We start from the raw sequence: 19,823 nt of genomic DNA on the forward strand, positions 1-19,823 counted from the left end.
GTGGTAGTGGGAGGAAGACTGTTAGTATTAAACACCGAGGAAAAGTAACTGTTTAAGAGGTTTGCAACGTGTTGGCGGTCAGTCACTAGTGCACCGTCGCTGTTTGTTAAAGGGCCAATTCCACTTCTGATCGCCTTTCTGTTGTTTATGTAACTGAAGAAGGATTTCGGATTATTTTTACAGTTGGCTGCAATATTTTCTTCATATCTACGCTTTGCCTGACGCACTAATCTGTTTACTCGCCGAGTGGCTTAAAACTCGCCGAGTGGCTTAAAACTACCCACATGCTGTCCAGAAGACCACCTATCAACCCGGACTCTAGATTCTAGGATCAAAGATGAGCTCTGGGAGGGCAGCATGAGCCAATGCAAGATGGCGCCACTATAAACACTCGCCTGCGCCAGAACGGGCTGGGCCGACCATCAGGACCCACCGGAAAGAAGCCTTGGACCGACCATCAGGATCCACCGGGAAGAAGCCTACCGGCGCAACAGGCCGCAATGTAATAAAAAAAAAAAAAAAAACTCGTCGCCTGGCATCATTATAAAGTCTAATGTTTTGGGGCGTGCTTTGTTCTTTCTTTAACCTGTGAGACAATTTTCTCTCCTTGACTGAGTGTTTAATTTCGCTATTAAACCAAGGTGGGCTTTTATAAGTGTTATTTCGCTTCTCGCACAAGGGGACGAATGTGTTCTCCTGAATGAGTAAATTATTTTTAAAGCTTAGCCAGGCGTCCTCTACATTGCCGCCATCTGATAGTTGTATTTCTGTTAGTTTTTGTCGGATTTCTACGAAGTTAGCTCTTTTGAAAATGGGCACCTTTACTCTATTTTCGGTCACTGATGATTGAACTCTAATGTCGACGCGCACTAATTTATGATCACAAGAACCGAGGTGTTCTCCTACCGTGACACTACTGACTAGGTTATCTTGGGTCGTTATAACAAGGTCGAGTATGTTATTTTGTCGAGTTGGTTCAGAAACCATTTGGCTTAGATAATTTTCTTCTAGAAATTCGATCATTCTATGTGACTCGCCTTCTGTACCTGACAGTGTTGTCCAGTCGATATAGGGGAGGTTAAAGTCTCCTAATATCAGTGAGTCGTTGTTATTAAGTGACTGCCTTAAAACGCTGTACATTTCAAGGTCGTCATCGAGTGATTGCCCGGGAGGCCTGTAGGTGACAGATATATTTAAATTGACTTTTGCAATGTTAACTCGCACGCACAAATGTTCAACGTTACTGTCTCTTGGTGTTTTGTCAGTGGGTTGCAAATAGCTTTTGACAAAAAGGGAGACGCCACCACCTCTATGGTTTACACGATCTTTGTTGAAGAGTCTGTAGCCATCTGTTGTATTCGGAATTTAAATCAATATTTGTGGTGTCGATAAATGTTTCGGTTATAGCAATTATGTCAAAATTTTCTGTTAGAGCAAGACATCTCATTTCATCAAATTTGTTTCTTAGGCTACGCGCATTGAAACTAAGGATTTTTAAGTTATCTAGAGGCTTGGTAATAGAGGTGGTGGTACTTGCGGGATCACGGTTACATGTTTGTTGCGATGCACGTCGTCTATTTACACGGACGGGGTGGAGGGACGTGGCTGAGGGTCGTTTTTGATCGGGTGTCACGTACTGCGTCGTTGAGGAGCCTTCCGAATCTGGCTGCCCCGATGGGAGACAGGTGTATTCCGCCCCTGTGGAAGAGCTCACTTTGTCCGTAGAAATTGTCCCAGGCGTTGAAGGGAAGGAAGATTGTTCCAGAGTTTACCAGCGTGAGGGATGAAAGAGTGAAGATGCTGGTTAACTTTTGCATAAGGGTAGGGGTTTGGACAGTATAAGAATGAGCATGAGTAGAAAGTCGCGTGCAGCGGGGCCGCAGGAGGGGGGGAGGTATGCAGTTAGCAAGTTCAGAAGAGCAGTCAGCGTGAAAGTATCGATAGAAGACAGAGAGGCAACATGGCGGCGGAAATTAAGAGGTAGGAGATTATCAGTAAGAGGAGGGGAGTTGATGAGATGAAGAGCCTTAGACTCCACTCTGTCCAAGAGAGCTGAGTGAGTGGAGCCCCCCCACACGTGAGATGCATACTCCATACGAGGGCGGACAAGGCCCCTGTATATAGATGGCAACTGTGTGGGGGAGAAGAACTGGCGGAGACGATACAGAACGTTATAACCTCGAGGAAGCTGATTTAGTGAGAGAGGAGATGTGAAGTTTCCAGTTAAGATTTGTTTTCTTTTGATACCAAATATGTATGTATATATGTATGTATACATACATATATATACATACACACATATATACATACATATTTGGTATCAAAAGAAAGCAAATTAAATGTATTATTCATAAATGGGAAGAAATAGGGTTGAATACTAAATAAAACAAAAAATAATATGTATAATAAGACTTAATATAGGTTGATTTATATAGTGAAATGATTATATATAAAAAAAATATTTTTTTATATAGATATCTTACAATGGCTTTAATACAAGATACCCAACATATTGAAGTGTTCCTATATTAATTTTTATGCAGATATATTAATTTTTGTGGCGTCAGGAAGGTTTTTCATCGCGGCGCGTGAAATGAGTCAGATTCAGCGAATTTTCGTCGCGATTTCTGGTCAAGCTCGAGTAAAAACTACTGAAGCTAGGAAGGTGTGTTTAGTGGCAAATGAAAGCTCTATTAATATAGATTAATAATCAGAAAAAAATGGAAAACACTAAATAAATAAAATAAGTTAAAAGCAAAAAACTACGACGTGTCCAAATCGAGGCAAAAGGGCCGAAAAAACAGGCTACATTGTGACGGCTCGACGACAAACTTGGAATCGAGCTATCAAAAACTCCTTCGAGCTGGTCAAATTACATTGCCAAGAGGGGCTACATGCCAAAGTACAGCCTTCTAGAGGCAATAGCAATGCCACACTAGACAAAAACGGCAGTGTCTGGAGTTCGTCAAAATCGCTCTCAAAAGGGTTTACGTTTCGAGCTCTAGCGACGAAACTACTGGGAGTAGGGAAATGTTATGCATCATATTAGAAAGCACATTGGTAGGGCTAAAGTATTTGTTTATTAAGTTTTCTGAAATTCTCAATAAATTAGTAGGTTTCAAGGTTGGGAACTCAAAAATAGTCTTTTTTCAGAGCCGTTTTTTGCGAGTTTATTCGATTTTTACCCTTTCGAGTCGGTTTTTGAGTCCGGTCGCTCATTAAAAAATATAGCCCTTTCATTTTGCCGTCGATTGATACTAAAAATATTTCTGAAGCCCCAAAAATAAGGGAGTTATGGCGATTCGCACCAAAGCGGTAGATTTTCCAAAATTTGCGGCTTAATGACAGGGGTGGGACAAGTTTCCGGTCCATACTGAAGGGTTCACTGTCATAAATCATCCATCCTAGATGCAGAGAACACAGAGGAATAGGCCTATCGGGGATACCTCTTAAAAAAAATTAAAAAAACGCACCGTGACTTTTACCTCAGTGGTGGTGTGGAAATAAAGTCAGCTATATATAATATGCATAATATAATGGAAAAGACTAAAACCAAATTCATCGCATAATACCACGATTTATATATTACAACATAACAAATCACATTCAATAAGAGAGAGAGAGAGAGAGAGAGAGAGAGAGAGAGAGAGAGAGAGAGAGAGAGAGAGAGAGAGAGAGAGAGAGAGAAACAACGTGGTTAGAAACGTGGCAACGCTGTTCTACCGTGAATTCCCTAGACTGGCCACACCACAGCCACAGGGAGGCGGTGGCTGAGTCGTCAAAGTAACGGCCTCGTGTTCAGGAGGACGCGAGTTCAATCCCCGCCCGGTGCCACCAAGCTGGGATTTTTCAGCCGCCGCCGAGTGGCTTAAAACTACCCACATGCTGTCCAGAAGACCACCTATCAACCCGGACTCTAGATTCTAGGATCAAAGATGAGCTCTGGGAGGGCAGCATGAGCCAATGCAAGATGGCGCCACTATAAACACTCGCCTGCGCCAGAACGGGCTGGGCCGACCATCAGGACCTACCGGAAAGAAGCCTTGGACCGACCATCAGGATCCACCGGGAAGAAGCCTACCGGCGCAATAGGCTGCAATGTAAAAAAAAAAAAAAAAAAAAAATTTTAAGGGGAGTCGCACCATACCTGGGATTTTTCAGACACCGGCGAGTGGCCTCAGACCACCCATCCACCCGGACTCTAGAGGAACTGTCCAAGGAAAATCAAGAATGAGCTCCGGGGTGCAGCATGAGCCACTTGCCTGCGCCATGACGGGCTTGGGTTGCCCACAAGGGCCAACCATGAAAGCTTACCATAGGCCTGCCAGCTGGGTGGCAACCATGGAGGTAATAAGGATAGAGAGGCCCTGAGTCTCGCGATTTGAAGCCACTAAATTGTCAGTCGGCCATATTGTTCAAGCCGGAGAGGAGTGGCCACATGGATGTATACCTCCATGAGCGGCCGGCCAGACCACGTGTCCGCGTGTGACATTTCATGAGGGTTCGTGTGGTAGACTGGCAGTACATGCTTGCTGCTTACAATTTTCTAACTTGTATTTGTAATGGAGACCGCACATCTTGATGAATTGGGTAGGCGGTGGCCGAACTGGTAGCGTACTGGGCCCACATTCACCGCGTGATGGACGACGTGGGTTCGAATCCTCACGCTACCACCTCGGATTTTTCAGTCACCGCCGAGTGGCTTAAAACTACCCACATGCTGTCCTAAAGACCACCCATCAACCCGGACTCTAGAGGAAGCCGTCCAAGCGAATCAAGAACGAGTTCCGGGGGGCAGCATGAGCCAATACAAGATGGCGCCACTATAAACACTCCCCTGCGCCAGAACGGGCTGGGCCGACCATCAGGCCCCACCGCGAAGACTTGGGCCGACCATCAGGCCCCACCGGGAAGAAGCCTACCGGCGCAAGAGGCTGCAACGTAAAAAAAAATAAAAAATAATAAAATAAAAAAATAAATAAAATTGTCCTCACCGCATTTCTTGGTGATTATGAATACATTACCGCGCTTCTAGGATATCATGTACAGTATTTTCTTACCTGTTACAGTATATTTACAGTAATAAATTACGAAGCTGATTCACAGACTGGTGTACGAAGAGATAATGAAACTACTGTTCATGTCTCCTACTGAGGTTAAGATCTATCTTACAGCAGTCATTACCATCACCAAGGTGCCTGACCTTACGCCACCAGCAATCTGACCAAACACTTGAAAGTAATGTATTAATGCATGATGTGCATAAGGGTGGAGGCTCATTGCTCCAACCTTTTCACAAATCAGACACTAACCAGTAATGGCAAGGGCTTGGTGGGAGGGTGTGTAAGACGAGGTCAGGTGAGATCACTAATCCCTTAATGTGGAAGATTTCGCCAGGGTGTGTCAGGTATAAGCGATGTCTTTCATGTGACAAATAAAAAAAAAATATTTCTGGTACGCTATTTTCCCGTTTGTGAAAGCATTGTAAGTTATATTGCTGGCTTTGTTAAATTTGTTCGTTTCAAACTGGAAAAAATATTGATCTGAGAAACTTGCTGTAATGTTCTAGTAACACATGATGTTTACAAATCTCATGAGGTAATAAGTGTAAAAAACAAGGGCAACCTGTGCTTTCCATCAAAAGATGTAATGACCATATGTATAGAATGCGAAAAAATGTTTAAAGAAAAAGTACTGATAGGCAGCAACAAGCATCCCTACACAAGCCTTTCAACGTATGCTGGCCATAAAATTGTTATTGAAGTGCTGTCAACTTTTTAAAACAAGAAAATATTTTCAGATCTGTCCAGTCATATGATGGAAAGTGAGCCTCTAAAAAAAAAAAAAAAGTATAAATAATCATCTGGTTTTACTTATCAAGGCAGTTGCTGAAAATTGTCTGCAGGTCAGATACAAATATTCATGTAAACAGTTTACATTTAGAAAAACTTTAAAAAAAATGTAAAAAGCAGAGCAACGCTCAATAAACTAATATTGTTTAATGGTTTGTAATATGTTTGGTAAGAGTAGCTTCAAGTATATGTTACGGTGCAATAAAGGTTAAGAGTGAAAAAATATTTTTATTTCATACGCCTGCATGTTCAAGTGCTGGAAAACAGTAAGAAGAGAAAAGTAAAACATTACGGTACTCCATGGATGCGGTACTCCAAGGGCAAGCGCCCTCTATGTTAGGCGCGCTCCACCCTCGTATTCGTACCTCACGGCTTGAACAATATGGCGGCCGATTTGACAGCTGAGACCACGAAAACTGGCTTCACTCGCCAGTACAGCGCGCTCGGCTGTGGGCCTCTCCACCCTTATTACCTACATGGTAGCAACCCTAAAATTTCTCTAGCCCGCCCTGGCTAACAGCCGCTGCCCGCTGGTGGCGTGGAGGCAGTAGGGAGGGGGAGGGACGTTACGTCGCGTAGTTTACACATATTTAAGGGCGACGTTTAACAAGTACATAAATTTACGGACTGGCTTTGTGACTGACGGAAAAATGCGCTCACTAAAATTTTAAAATGCTGAAGCTTATCTGCTTGGCCATTCAGACGGCCAAATACGGAACAAATGGTGTTCCATATTGGTTCAAAATGGATTGCAACATCTTACTCTCGAATTCGGAGAGAATCCGTATCTTAAGAACGGGTGGCAGCCCTAGCCTGCTCCTACATTCTGTCCCGCTACACGTACCCTTACCCCGAAAGCTAGATTTGACAGAGCTGTGGCCACGCGCGGGTCTCACCCAAACTGCTTTCATAATTTGTAGTAGTACCTAGTAATAGTTTATTGTTGAGTGTACAACAAGGGAGGAGGTGCGGTACCTGCCGGCCTCCCCCTAGACAATTGAAAATAAGATGAGGGGACGGAGAACTACATTGCTAAAGCACTAGATGGGAATGGATACAGAGATAAAGTATAGTCCTTAAAGTAGAATACAGCAGAAATCACAGCCCTGTATTGCATGGCACATATTGCAGGCTGCCACACACTGCATCACCACCTTGGTGCAAACTTAGGGTGTTCCTGGAGGATAGCAGGGAGGACATCATGGTTCAGGAGCCAACAGATTGTTTGGGGCAGGTCAAGGCAGTACTGTGGTTTAAATTTAGCAATGAAAGAGCATTCCATGACATAGTGTTGCAGTGTGTGGCCCCTTTCAGAACAGGCTATAGTGTATTTTCATTATTTTGCTTAGGTATGTGCGTCACACTTTCGAGCTCAAGTACTCTCCACGTGATCAGGCCGTGGTTGTAACGATCGAGCGCGCGCGCACGCAATCGCGCACATGCACCGACCCACCTCTGTCAGTCTGGTGCAGAGTAATTATCCTGGTAATTCAGTGCTTTCAAGTTAACAGGGTAGAAATCTGAAAAGACCAACTTCTAGGGTAATCTTATCGCCTGTAAATCCTCCTACGACTTAGGTCGGGTTCCCACTATCCCGTTTTGACGGTCCCGTCGACGTTAATGACGTCAAAATGACGTCACAAAAATGGTGGGCGCTCGTTACTGAGGAGATGAGATCCGTCACGCCGCTTGTTGACAAACAAAGCATGGACCACATGGACAACAGCGACTTTTTGATTGCTGCCTTTGTATACTTGGTACTGGATCAGAAGGCAGGCCAGCTAGGAGGAGGCGAAGGTTCTGGTCACGCCAAAAAATTATTTCAAGCCTTAAAATTATTATTAAATACTACAGATCATTTAACAGGGGTTCCCAACCTGGGGTACATGTACCCCCAGTGGTACATTTGCACTTTTCAGGGGGTACGTTGGGTCCGAGAGAATAACCACTACTGTACAATACATGGTGTTGTAATCTGCATTCATATTGCACAATGTCGTGGGTTGTTTAGTGCACAAGTGTTATTTAAATTATATCATCAGTCTACACATACAGAATTCATTATAAAATATCAAAATATTACAATTGCATCGTTTTTTTTTTTTTATCCTGAATTTTAGGGGTACACGGGAACCTATAAAAATCCCCAAGGGGTACAGAGGAACAAAAACGTTGGGAACCCCTGGATCATTACATGTGGAATGGCAGGGCAACCACACTCGCAGACAGCTCAAAATACACTCTACAAGGAAGCTGTAGTAAAACCCAATCCAAGGCAGGCTCTGAGGTCTGCTCTGCTGAACAACTGAAAACAACTGATTTAATTTTCAATCATCCCTGCCTATTGAAGTCGCTCCCTAATTTACAATATAATTTTGGTATGAGAGGAACTGAAATAGTTCGCAAATGACCCCTGAGTGTTCTCTGCAGCAGAAGAATACATATATTTGCCACCAATCTCCCCGCCACATCTGTGGGTTTGTTTACATCCGGCTGCGACCGTGTGCGTTGTTGCCACACTTCCAGTTTTCAACAAAAGATATTTATTGCAAAATGAAATAGATGTGCATAATGCAAATGTATCAATATTATTATTATATTCAAATGTATGTATATGTTATTTTGTATCTAAGTACTTCCATTTCATATTTTCATGATATGTAAAATATTCAACATCACTGGACAGGACCACCACCGCCGCCGACCCGGACCACTTAGGGCCGCTTTCAGTCACTTTTGTTCGTTTTGATCGTTACCAATGGCGGCGATCGCCGCTATAGTATTTCCACGTGAAACTGACCGATGGGGTAGTGGCGGCTGCAGAGGAAGCGAGAGGTGTTGAGAGTGTGTGGTAAGGTGCGGGGCCAGGCTAACCCGGCAGCCGCCACTACCCAATCGCCCAGTTTTACGTGGAAATACTATAGCGGCGATCGCCGCTCATTGGTAACGATAAAGACAAACAAAAGTGACTGTGAAAGCGGCCCTTAGGCTGCGTTTAACCCAAGCGAGTCGCGTCGAGTCGCGTTGCGTCATGACGATTCATGACGTATTATGAATCGCCACCTCAGTTATAACACTGATTTATATGGGTTTTTGAAAGAAACCGTTTACACCGGATGCGTCGAGTCATGTCGCGTCGCGTCGCGTCGAGTCACATATAGGGCAGGCAATTGCTACAACACAGCCACAATCAGGGTTGCCAGATGGCCGAAAAGTTTCACAGCCAAATTTCGTGCACACTCACGGTCAAATCGGCCAAACACTTTTACTATTTCGGCCAAATTTCGGCCAAATTTTCAAAATTACACCAAACGTGTACTGCAGTCGAGAAATGAAGCTACACTATTTTAGCTGTAATAATAATTTATATGCTACAATTTAATCACCTTTGCTCTGACGGTGTAGATATTTCTGATGGGATTAGTTGAAGTATGATAAGACATCATCTCCCTCATCTTCTGCTGTTGCACCATACATGTTAGCTGACTTGAAGAGATCAATCATGCTGGGCGTGACGCTGACATTTTTGCAACACTTCCCTCGAAAATGAAGATGGGAGCGGTCGCGTGAAACAATTAAAACGTTGTACTGTAATGAAATCTAATATAAAGTATGTGTTCTAGACCGTCACGACTGAACAACGAACAGCTCTAAGTCTAGATTTTAAACTAAATCAGTCGGCAGTAAGCAGCTGCTTTCAAGCAGTAGGGATGGGCAGGTACCGTTAATTTGAGTACCGGTAGTACCGGTACCGAAACCTCAGGTACTGTTAGTACCGGTACCGGTACCCAAATTTTTTTTTTATCGTAATGCCGTCTGATGAAATTCCTAAATAAATTTTCTGTAAAAAAAACTCTCTCTCTCTCTCTCTTGAATGAATGAATGAATGAAGTGAATATTTTTTTCGATAAAAAGAATAGCATATGTATACGTAGTTATTAAGGATGTACTCATAGTCTAATAACAATAACAATAATCTTTGGATTCTTTTTAGGAGCAGTGAGTAGAGGGCTTTTTTTATTAATGTTTGCTTTTTTTGTGCCCTTGAACTGTCTCCTTTGCTGTAAAAAAAAAAAAAAAAAAATTAGTATCCTAAACAAAAAATTCGGACATGAAGAATCATCCAATAAATCCAATAATAAAATAATGGGAGCTATGATAATTTGTCTCCACAGGGCCCATACCGGTACCGCATGGAGACTGGCCAGCCCCGCGCGCCGTCAAGCGTCACCAAGATCCAAACGGTACCGGCACTATAATGGTCAGTGCCGAGTGATCATGAGTGTTCCCGGCACTGGGTACCCGTACCGGGTGCCGAGAAGAATCGATTCAGCCGGCACCCGGTACCGGTACCCAGTGCCGGGAAGACTCATGATCACTCGGCACTGACCATTACCGCTAGTGCCGGTACCGTTTGGATCTTGGTGACGCTTGACGGCGCGCGGGGCTGGCCAGTCTCCATGCGGTACCGGTATGGGCCCTGTGGAGACAAATTAAGCCTTGAATGTTGTGCTCAACTCACTCAACTCACTGCCTCGCTGACCGTCTTCCCAAGTTCCCACCATTTTGTCCTGCTTTTTGTTTCCACCATAGCTCCCGTCTCCATTATTTTATTATTGGATTATTAGACTATACATCCATAATATCTATCTATTGTTATTTTTTATAAATATATTCATTCAGAGAGAGAGAGCGTACAACAGAAGAAACGTCCTAATTGAGGGCGGAAATAAAGGAGAAAAAAGTCCAGTCTGTGTGTGTGTGTGTGTGTGTGTGTGTGTGTCTCACACTCACACACACACACAGGACTTTTTCCTCTCATTTATTTCTGCCCCTAATTAGGATGTTTCTTCTGTTGTACGCTCTCTCTCTCTGAATGAAGTGAATAATTATTTTTTTCAATAAAAAATAGCATGTATAGTTATTATGGATGTACTCGATCACAGTTTAATAACAATAACAATATTCATTAGCAACCTAAAAAAAAAAAGAATCGGACATGAAGAATTATCAATAAATCCAAAAAATTAATCCGAGCAATCTGGTACCGGTACCGTACCGTTTAGCTGGTACCGTTAGTGCCGGTACTGGTACCAGTACCTGCCCACCCCTATCAAGCAGTATCAGCGAGCCAGGGCAAAGCATACGGGACCCGTACATGTCGACGTCCGGTATTGCACGTTCAGGTTATACTCATTGTAGAAAGACTGATCCTACGCAATGACAGTATACTACAAGGAGAAATGAAACGTACGATTGAGAATGTAAGGTCCATTATATTTTTCATAATGATGTAGCTATAGGAATCGTCAAAATTCGGCCAAATAATTTGGCCGTAAAGCTCATTGTTTTCACGGCCAGGCATAATTTTTCACGGCCAAATTTTAGGAATTTGGCCGAAAAATCGGCCATCTGTCAACCGTGAGCCACATACAAACAATGAAGTTAAGTCTGATAACACAATCAAATATATATACAGTCCTATATAACCTCACACGCGCCCTGTCAACACATATGCACACGTATACGTGTTGAAAAGACTGCCTAGAAGTGCTTGTTGACAGCGCTCAGCTAAAAGCAACGTACGTATTGAACCAAAAGGGCGTGGATAAGATACTGCACACTGGTTTCATGGTCTACAATCATTACACACGCCCCCGTATACATTGTCTACGCTTACAGAATGAAAAGACAGCTTCAGACAGGATAAATAAACACTTACCCGGCGAAATACAGGAGCTGACACAGTGTAACCTTCCCTTAACACCGAGAACACTGCAACTGAGGAGTGTGCGTGAGGCACTGCTGAGGAGCGGGGCGTTACGTGATGACTACAAGTATAGCGAAGGGAGGAGGAAGGCGTGGGGAGGAGGGGGAATGGTCCAAGTGACTGAAAATAAGTGATTCATGCAACAAAACCTGAAAAATTATGGTATTTATTACTGTGAGGAAAGGTAAATAATATAATGCCACTGAAGAGCAAAGCAAAGCAAAGTGTTCGCGTATTAGACAGGAGAAAGACGAGGAAACTATGAGGGTTCTACAAGCGAGCGGCGGGACACAGGATACGTTGTTATACGTGTATTCGACAGGGAGAGGGAAGAGGAAGGTATGACTCACACTTTCTCTTCCCTCTCCCTGTCGAATACAAGTATGAGGGGAAGGGGGGGAGTCAATAATAGACGATTGGATATGATACTGTATCTTATATCTTAATCTTTTATTCGTGACTCATTGCATTGTCATGTCATGCCTTGAGAGAGAGAGAGAGACAGAGAGACTATTCTTTTAATATTATTGACACTATTATCATTAGTTTTATTATTCTCATCATTTACAAGTCATGACAGACTATTGCATACGGATGTACCGTACGTACGTAGTTCAGGAATCAATGGTAGAGATTAACAACCAAGGCTAAGTATATAGTTTCCTCGGCTATAACTTTGTACTACGGTAGACATATAAATCATCAAATATACCCCCCAAACAAAGCCGATTGACTACCTCATACGTATTAGGAAATAAATCACGGGAAGCAAAGTATTGGAACATGTCCCGTGGTTGTACCTCCTCCCCCTCAAGAATGGACGTAATGATGAGGAAAAGTACAGCTAGGCATCAATTTATTTGTTAATCTATATTTCTAACTTACAGTGCAACGTAATTATCAAACCCTCACCACAGGACGACAACCCAACACGTATGTGGACACTTGGGGCTCCCCGGAGTTACGTCACAAAAGTGTGGGGGTGGGGGGGAATAGACTGGGGAGATGTACGACAATCATTATATAAATACGATCAATAAAGGCCGGATACGTTTAAAGATTTAATTAAACAATGACGCCCCTACGATATATGATAACTTCTTGAGACTATCCAAACAATTCATTTACAGTTAAGATCGGTTGTATCACCGTGTTCATATCTCCCTTCCAACCGTACGAAGTAATCATGCACTGTCACGTGTATTAACCTTCAGACCCCCTGGGAAACTATTGGGAAGAGTGTAAAGATAAAAATAAGTGTGAAAATAGCTATGGATTGACTGTATTGACATGTGTGTACCGGAATTGTGGGTTTTATAATACAGTCCCGGACACCTCTCCACTCATATATGGCCTCTCCTTTTTTGTCTTTCACTAGAGCAGCGTCTATCGGGCAGTTCTTGTTCCTGTATTCGTTTCTTGCCCTTGATCTTCCCCCCTTGGTGTGAAAAAAAAAAAAAGGCCAGAGTACAGCAACTTTGACTGAGGTACAACATTAGTCCCTGGCATCTGGCGGGGTTGGGCTGGACGTGCCATGGCTTCAGTTTTCGTCCAATTCCTGTGATTTACCGACGCCATGGAGGTCTTGAGCCCCAGCAAAAGACACGCGGCGGTTCTGGAGATGGTGTCCGACGAGGAGGAGGAGGAGGGAGCGCAGGAAAGCGAGCAAGAGGAGGGTGAGATCTGCAGCGAGGATGAGGAGGAAGGTGCCATGGAGGGTGAGGTGCCTTGTCCTGTCTTCTCAAATTACTCTGCTAACGCCACTAACTCACTCCCCGCCTACGCCCCGCACTTCTCCTTCCCAGGTGAGGGGGAGACTAATACACCACTAGTACGGGTTCCATCTTGGCTTGTGTATATGGTTTTAATGTAACACCGTGACGGGGAAAGGGCCTTGAGTCACCTGCCTTGTTTGCCATGACCCCCCCCCTCTCTCCTTTTTCTGTGTACTCTTCCAATTATTTGGGAGGGCTTTTTGGGTTAATATATTTATTTTCATTATTTGCCATTCTTGGTAGTGCTCCAGAATTACACAACCCACGTCACTGGTTGACACTTTTGGGTTAATATTCATCAGAGGAGTGAGTTCACCTTGGCGGTGGTGACTCGGCTGTCAGATTTGCTTTCTGCTCAGTGAAACTAATCTCAAGCATTTATCATAACAAATGAAATTATGAATTGTACCCCAGTGTATGGGAAAGGGGACAACCCCCCCCCCCCTTGACTCCCTTGAAAGTTATTATAAGGATTGTATCCTATTTTAACATAAGGGAAGGGGGACAGACTCCCCTGGACCTACCCCTTGATAACTATAAGAATTGTACTCTAACAAGAGGGAAGGGGGCAAAGACCCCCCCCCCCTTAACCCGTACAGTGTCGTCTTTTGTCATAGATAAGGGTCATGCCAGGTTGCACTTTTCGTATTTTTATATATATTTATTTTATATATATAGTATATATTATATATATATATATATATATATATATATCTATATATATATATATATATATATATATATATATATGTATGTATATATATATATATATATATATATATATATATATATGTATATATACATATATATATATATATATATATATATATATATATATATATATATATATATATATATATATATATATATATATATACTATATATATATATATATATATATATATATATATATATATATATATATATATATATATATATATGTATATAAATTTATATGTAAGGAATGGAACCCTAGAATGTTCATCCTCTTATTTTCTCCGTCTCAGAGCTAACGATGTCATACCAGGGAAAGGAAATTTATCTTACAAATTTTTATAGCCTATATTCTTTCAATTATAAACACTTCTCACAACCCTAAAGCGTGAGTAATGTATAAGTACTTCTTTAAATCACAAAAACTAAAAAAATAAACAGGAATTCTAAGTACAAGAAAATGGTTGGATGCGCATCAGGCAACACCGCTCGCTTCAAGGCCGTGTGTACTACAATCGTAGTTCTCTAAGCTCAACATAATACTATGAAGCTGCCAACGATCAGTTTTCATTTCCGATTACTCTGAACCGTAATTTACAATTCCACATGCCTTACTGATTATAAAATCAAGGAGTAATTACCTAGAAGAAAGTAACTTACCTTCTTGGATAATGATTTTGGTATTATTCTAGTGTTTGCCCATACTCACCCCTCGCAACCAAAATTGGCTAGGGGGCCATTGAGACTTCGGGGAATGCGGTGGTAAACATGAAATGCGTCGCAAATGCATAGTTTTTGAGTTATGAGGGGTTTAAAAATACCCTAGATGTAGGGAAATTCCTTACAATTACTAAGATGTAGGGAAATTTCAAACATTCCGGGTTTTTTTTACAATGTACGGAAACCATGCAAGGTAATTATTGAAAATCACTCCGCACCTCGAAAATGCGATATTACGCCTCCATGTTGTACTTAAGGGCATATTATACATACGGACGATGTGTTTAGATGGCGACGCCATTGCAATATGAGCAGCATTGCCAACGATCCGGTTAGCAAAGATACGCTAGGTGAGACCAGGTCCACCACGCGTGGTTATTATTATTATTTTTTTTTTTTTGGAACGCACCTTTACCTAATACTATTTCCGATAATACGCTTGGTTAGCGATGGTACGCTTAGTTAGCCATTAGCCCACGCATGTGAGACCAGGTCCACCACGCATGGTTATTTTTTTTTTTTAGAACACGCACCTTTAAGAGGGGGTGGTCCAGGGGGGAGCCCCCCCTTGGTTAGCAGGGGGGTAAAGTTCGGTTGGAGTAGTTTAAATATGATCCCCCACAAAAATACCCCGAGTTCACGCAGGTCCCCCAAGATCGTTGGGGGAAGGGGATTAATTCGGCTTCTTTACTTTTAAGTACTTTTTTTTTTACTATGATATATGGAGGCTTATTATCGTATTCTTGAGGCGCGGAGTCAATATCCACAATCACCTTGTATACTGGGAATACGAGCCCGTGAAGCAGATTCAAAATCCGGTCAGTAAGGATTCACGTGTTTGAACAGCTCGGGCAAGAGGTTCGAGAGCCTGCACTTCCTGCACAAGCCGCAGTAGTGTTAAAGGCGCGGTGTTGGATGGATCCCGGCTAGCCGGTGGTTTTACTTGTGTCAGTGATAAACAATGAAGATACACTGTGTTTGGTGCCAAGGACTCTACTTGGAGGACAGAAACCTTGCGATGAGGTGACAACCTACTAGTGAGAGGGCATGAGTGTGGTGGAGGCAGTTTATGTGAGCACAGGGCCGCCGGTGCCACGCCAGATGGTGAGGTGAGCATCGTTTGGTGGGTTCACTACGCTTCTCTCCCATAACAAGCTTGGGGATCCACTGAGTGCGTGGTTTTCGCATGGGAAACACTAAATTCGTCGCAAATGCTTATTTTAGTAGTGTTGGGAGGAAAAATTCCCTAAATTTAGGGAATTTCCCTAGATCTAGGGAGTTTTTATCCCCCCCCCCCCACTAAAAAAAAAATGCGAATGCGACGGATTTCGTGTCCCCCACCCGAAACCCCGCATTCCCACCAGGTCCTCAGGCTTGTATGGGGGGGAGGGAGGAGTATGGGCAAACACTAGAATTTTACCATGATTTTTGTTGGAGTGTGGACAAAAGTACGGAAAGGCCCTTTAACATCCATTTAAAAATACGAAGACTTGTCAAATTATTCCTCTTTACTGTCAATGAACAATATTACATACACAAACAAAAATAAACGGCATATAAGCCCTCAAAAGAGCATGCATATATATACGTACTAAACACTTCCCTAAGAGGTACGTATATATGCATACTAAACACTGTACCGGTTAATCCTATAATGCCTGAATTATTTTCCCACTAATAAAAAAAAATTTTTTCTTTATTTTCACTATTTGGTACTGTAAATATTGTATAGATTTATTATTTTACCAAATCTATATAGATTTTCATCAAATGTAGGTAAATTGTCACAGTCGTCCTTCGAGGCATAACTTGCCAACTTTTTATTCTCTTGCAAGTTTCTCACATCATTCATATAAATTTACTAAATGAATGTCTTGTTTGTAAAACACCAAAGAGAGGAAGAGAGTGTATTTCATCAAATAACTGTACAAACTAATATGAAAATATGTACTTGATAATAATATTATAGAGTCCAAATTTAGGAGACAAAATATCAGTAACTGTAAAACTTGATCCCAGGAGGACACAGGTTCGCTTCCCACTCGGCGGCATGAGCTGGGATTTTTTCATTCACTGTTGAGTGGCCTAAGACCACCCATGTGCTGCCCTGAAGACCACTATCAACCCGGACTTGAGATCCTCTCTCAAAAGAGATGACCAGTGGGGCAGCATGAGGCAGCAAGCAAGATTGCACCTCTATAAAACACTTGCCCACCAAAACAGGCTTGGGCCGATCATCAGACCCAACCAAGGAAGCCTGCTGGCTCCATAGGCTTGGATGTAAAAAAAAAAAAAAAAAAGAAAAAGAAAGAAAGAAAGAAAAATGGATACCTAGTGGTGGTAACCATCAGTTCTGATGCTTTCCTTTGGAATGGCTGGAGTGGCAGGGGAGTATATATCTCTTCTTTGCAAAAGCTGAAGCATTGGCTTGAGCAGAGGAAGGGTGACCTCTCTTTCTAGTGACATGATTTTCTCCTTCATTATCGTTGTTATCATTGAAGTGAAGATTAGCTTTTATTTCCTCCTGTTGAGCTAACAAATCCTAACACCTGTGTGTGTGTGTGTGTGTGTGTGTGTGTGTGTGTTTACCCATTTGTAGTATACAGGGCCTGAGCTCAAGCTTGGATGGTCTTGTCTCCCAATCTATATATGTCCAACTTTTCCTTCATTTTATGGACAATGTGTGTGTGTGTGTGTGTGTGTGAGTGGTGCTAGAAGTCTCCTGAGTTGTAGTAATCTGTGGAGGCTTCCTGCTGCTGCACTTACTTTTTCTTTGGGCTTCTCACTTTTGGCCTCCTGGGCGTCCAAACCAAAGTGTGTGCTGATTCATCATACCCAAGGTGGAGTCAGCAGTGATGCATCTCTTTTGCCAATATTGTGGTCCATGAGGGTGATTTGTTAATGGTGTTGACTCTCTTTAGTCCTGCAAACTTGTACTAGTGGAATTTGACTGCAACTTGAATTCTAGGCTCTCATTCAGGTTTTGTGTGTGCCTCTTGAGACATCTCAGCAGTGGGTCTGTCAAAGTGAAAAGTGGCAAAGGTAAACATTTATGAACATTAATCTGAAAAGTGAAAACTGAGGTGTCTGCTGGGGGCTGACCCAGTGGCAGATCTAGAAAATGTTCTTTGGGGGGCACTTTATTTAATTTTTTATATTTTCTTTAATAGTATATCAGTGACAGCCAGGGGTGTGTAGTCGGAGTTGGCTACTTTTGGCCGGAGTTGGAGTCGGAAAAAATACCTCCGACTCCGACTCCTTTACGTAATCACTTATCATGTAATGTAGTTGTGAAGCTTTTTTATTTTTTTTATTTTTTATTATTTTTTTTAGGTGCTGCCTATAGCGCCTCTAGGCTTTCTTGGCAATCCCAACCCGTTACTTATTTTCTTATATTTCGCCTAATTAAATAATTATGTGGATCACTGAGATAAATTACTAGGTGATGTCGGAGAAAACATACCCAACGAGACATAAAACATCCTGTACCGAACGTGTCTGATTCCTGTAGTACTCATACGCGTCTCCACCCTCAAGTCTCAGCCTGATCGAGGATGCCCAGCAGTTGACAAGAAATGTCTCATCTGATATAAACCGCGTCACTGACTGCCACTATTTTATTAATTTACATAGGTAAGATTCCCTGATTGTAGCAGTTAGCTGATGAAACTGACACACACACACACACACACACATGGCCTGGTAGCTCAAGGGTAGAGCGTCTGGCTCACAACCAGAAGGACCGGGGTTCAATTCCCCGGCCGGGTGAAGATAAGTTGGGTTTAACTTCTTTCACGTGTAGCCCCTGTTCACCTAGCAGTGAGTAGGTACGCGACGTCAGGCAAGGAGTTGTGACCTCGTTGTCGCGGTGTGTTGTGTGTGAGTGGTCTCAGTCCTACCTAAAGATCGGTACTACGAGCTGTGTGCTCTTCTGTAGGGGAACACCTGGCTGTCTCGAGAGAGATCCGCAGCAGACCAAGAGGTGAATTACACACACACACACACATATTGGATTGGATTATGGACTTTTTGACAAAGAGAGAAATGAGAACGGTAATTAGGAATAATAAATCAAGCTGGATGGAAGTGACTAGTGGAGTCCCCCAAGGATCGATGCTGGCTCCGATTATGTTTGTAATATATATTAATGACATGACAGAAGGGGTGACAAGCTATACAAATATGTTTGCTGATGATGCTTAAATAATGAGGAGGGTGGCTAATGAAGAAGACTGTAGCCCTGAGCCAAGATCTCGATAGAATAAGTGAATGGTCACGTAAATGGGAAATGACATTCAATACGGAGAAGTGTAGCGTGATGGAGTTTGGTAAGAGCAGTAGACGAATATCGGAGAACTACTCTCTGAGTAATGAAAGAATCATGAAAAAAACTGAAGAAAAAGATCTGGGAGTGATCATAACAGACAAGTTATCCTTTGGAAAACATAGACTGGATAACTGGGGAAACATGCAATCTTCTTAGAAACATAAAAGCAGCATTTACATATTTAGATGAAGACATGGTGAAGAAACTAATAACATCGATGATACGTCCAAGACTGGAATATGCAGCATTAGTGTGGTCACCTAGATTGAAGAAAGAAATTAGAAAGTTCAAAAAAATACAAAGAGCAGCGACTAAATTACCGGAAACTCTGAGAGAACATACTTATGAAGAAAGACTGGAGAAATTGGGACTAACAACACAGGAGAGCAGAAGAGAGAGAGGGGACCTAATAGCATTGTACAGGATACAAGAGGGATTGGAGAAATTGAACAGGGAAGACCTAGTGGTACGTGACAGAAGTGTGACAAGAGGCAATGGTAAGAAATTGAAGAGCGACTGTAGGAGAGACATCAAGAAATACAGTTTTCCATACAGAAGCATAACAACATGGAACAGACTTGACGAGGAGACTGTGTGCAAAAACGATTCATGAATTTAAAGCCAAACTGGATAATAAGCGTTATGGAGACGGGACAGCACGAGCC

At 42.5% G+C, this 19,823-nt stretch overlaps 2 protein-coding genes across 4 annotated transcripts in view; one reads left to right on the forward strand and one right to left on the reverse strand.

Annotated features, from left to right (window-relative positions):
* The window catches only part of LOC126999282 (NFX1-type zinc finger-containing protein 1-like), a 61,090-nt gene extending 49,162 nt beyond the window's left edge, over positions 1 to 11,928 (reverse strand). For 2 of the 3 annotated variants that reach the window (XR_007753201.1, XM_050861687.1), the window contains exon 1: positions 11,575 to 11,927. The gene's annotated coding sequence lies outside the window, so the exon portion shown is untranslated. Of the gene's footprint in view, positions 1 to 11,574 lie in introns of all 3 variants that reach the window. The other variant, XR_007753202.1, reaches the window with a different exon arrangement.
* A 1,180-nt stretch (positions 11,929 to 13,108) lies between these two features.
* LOC126999160 (serine-rich adhesin for platelets-like) overlaps positions 13,109 to 19,823 on the forward strand; it is a 40,593-nt gene continuing 33,878 nt past the window's right edge. The window contains 1 exon segment of the mRNA XM_050861489.1: positions 13,109 to 13,427. Within this exon segment, the coding sequence (XP_050717446.1) occupies positions 13,199 to 13,427 (229 nt within the window). The 5' untranslated portion in view covers positions 13,109 to 13,198.

The sequence above is a fragment of the Eriocheir sinensis genome, chromosome 16, assembly GCF_024679095.1.
Source record: "Eriocheir sinensis breed Jianghai 21 chromosome 16, ASM2467909v1, whole genome shotgun sequence".
NCBI classification, from domain to species: domain Eukaryota; kingdom Metazoa; phylum Arthropoda; class Malacostraca; order Decapoda; family Varunidae; genus Eriocheir; species Eriocheir sinensis.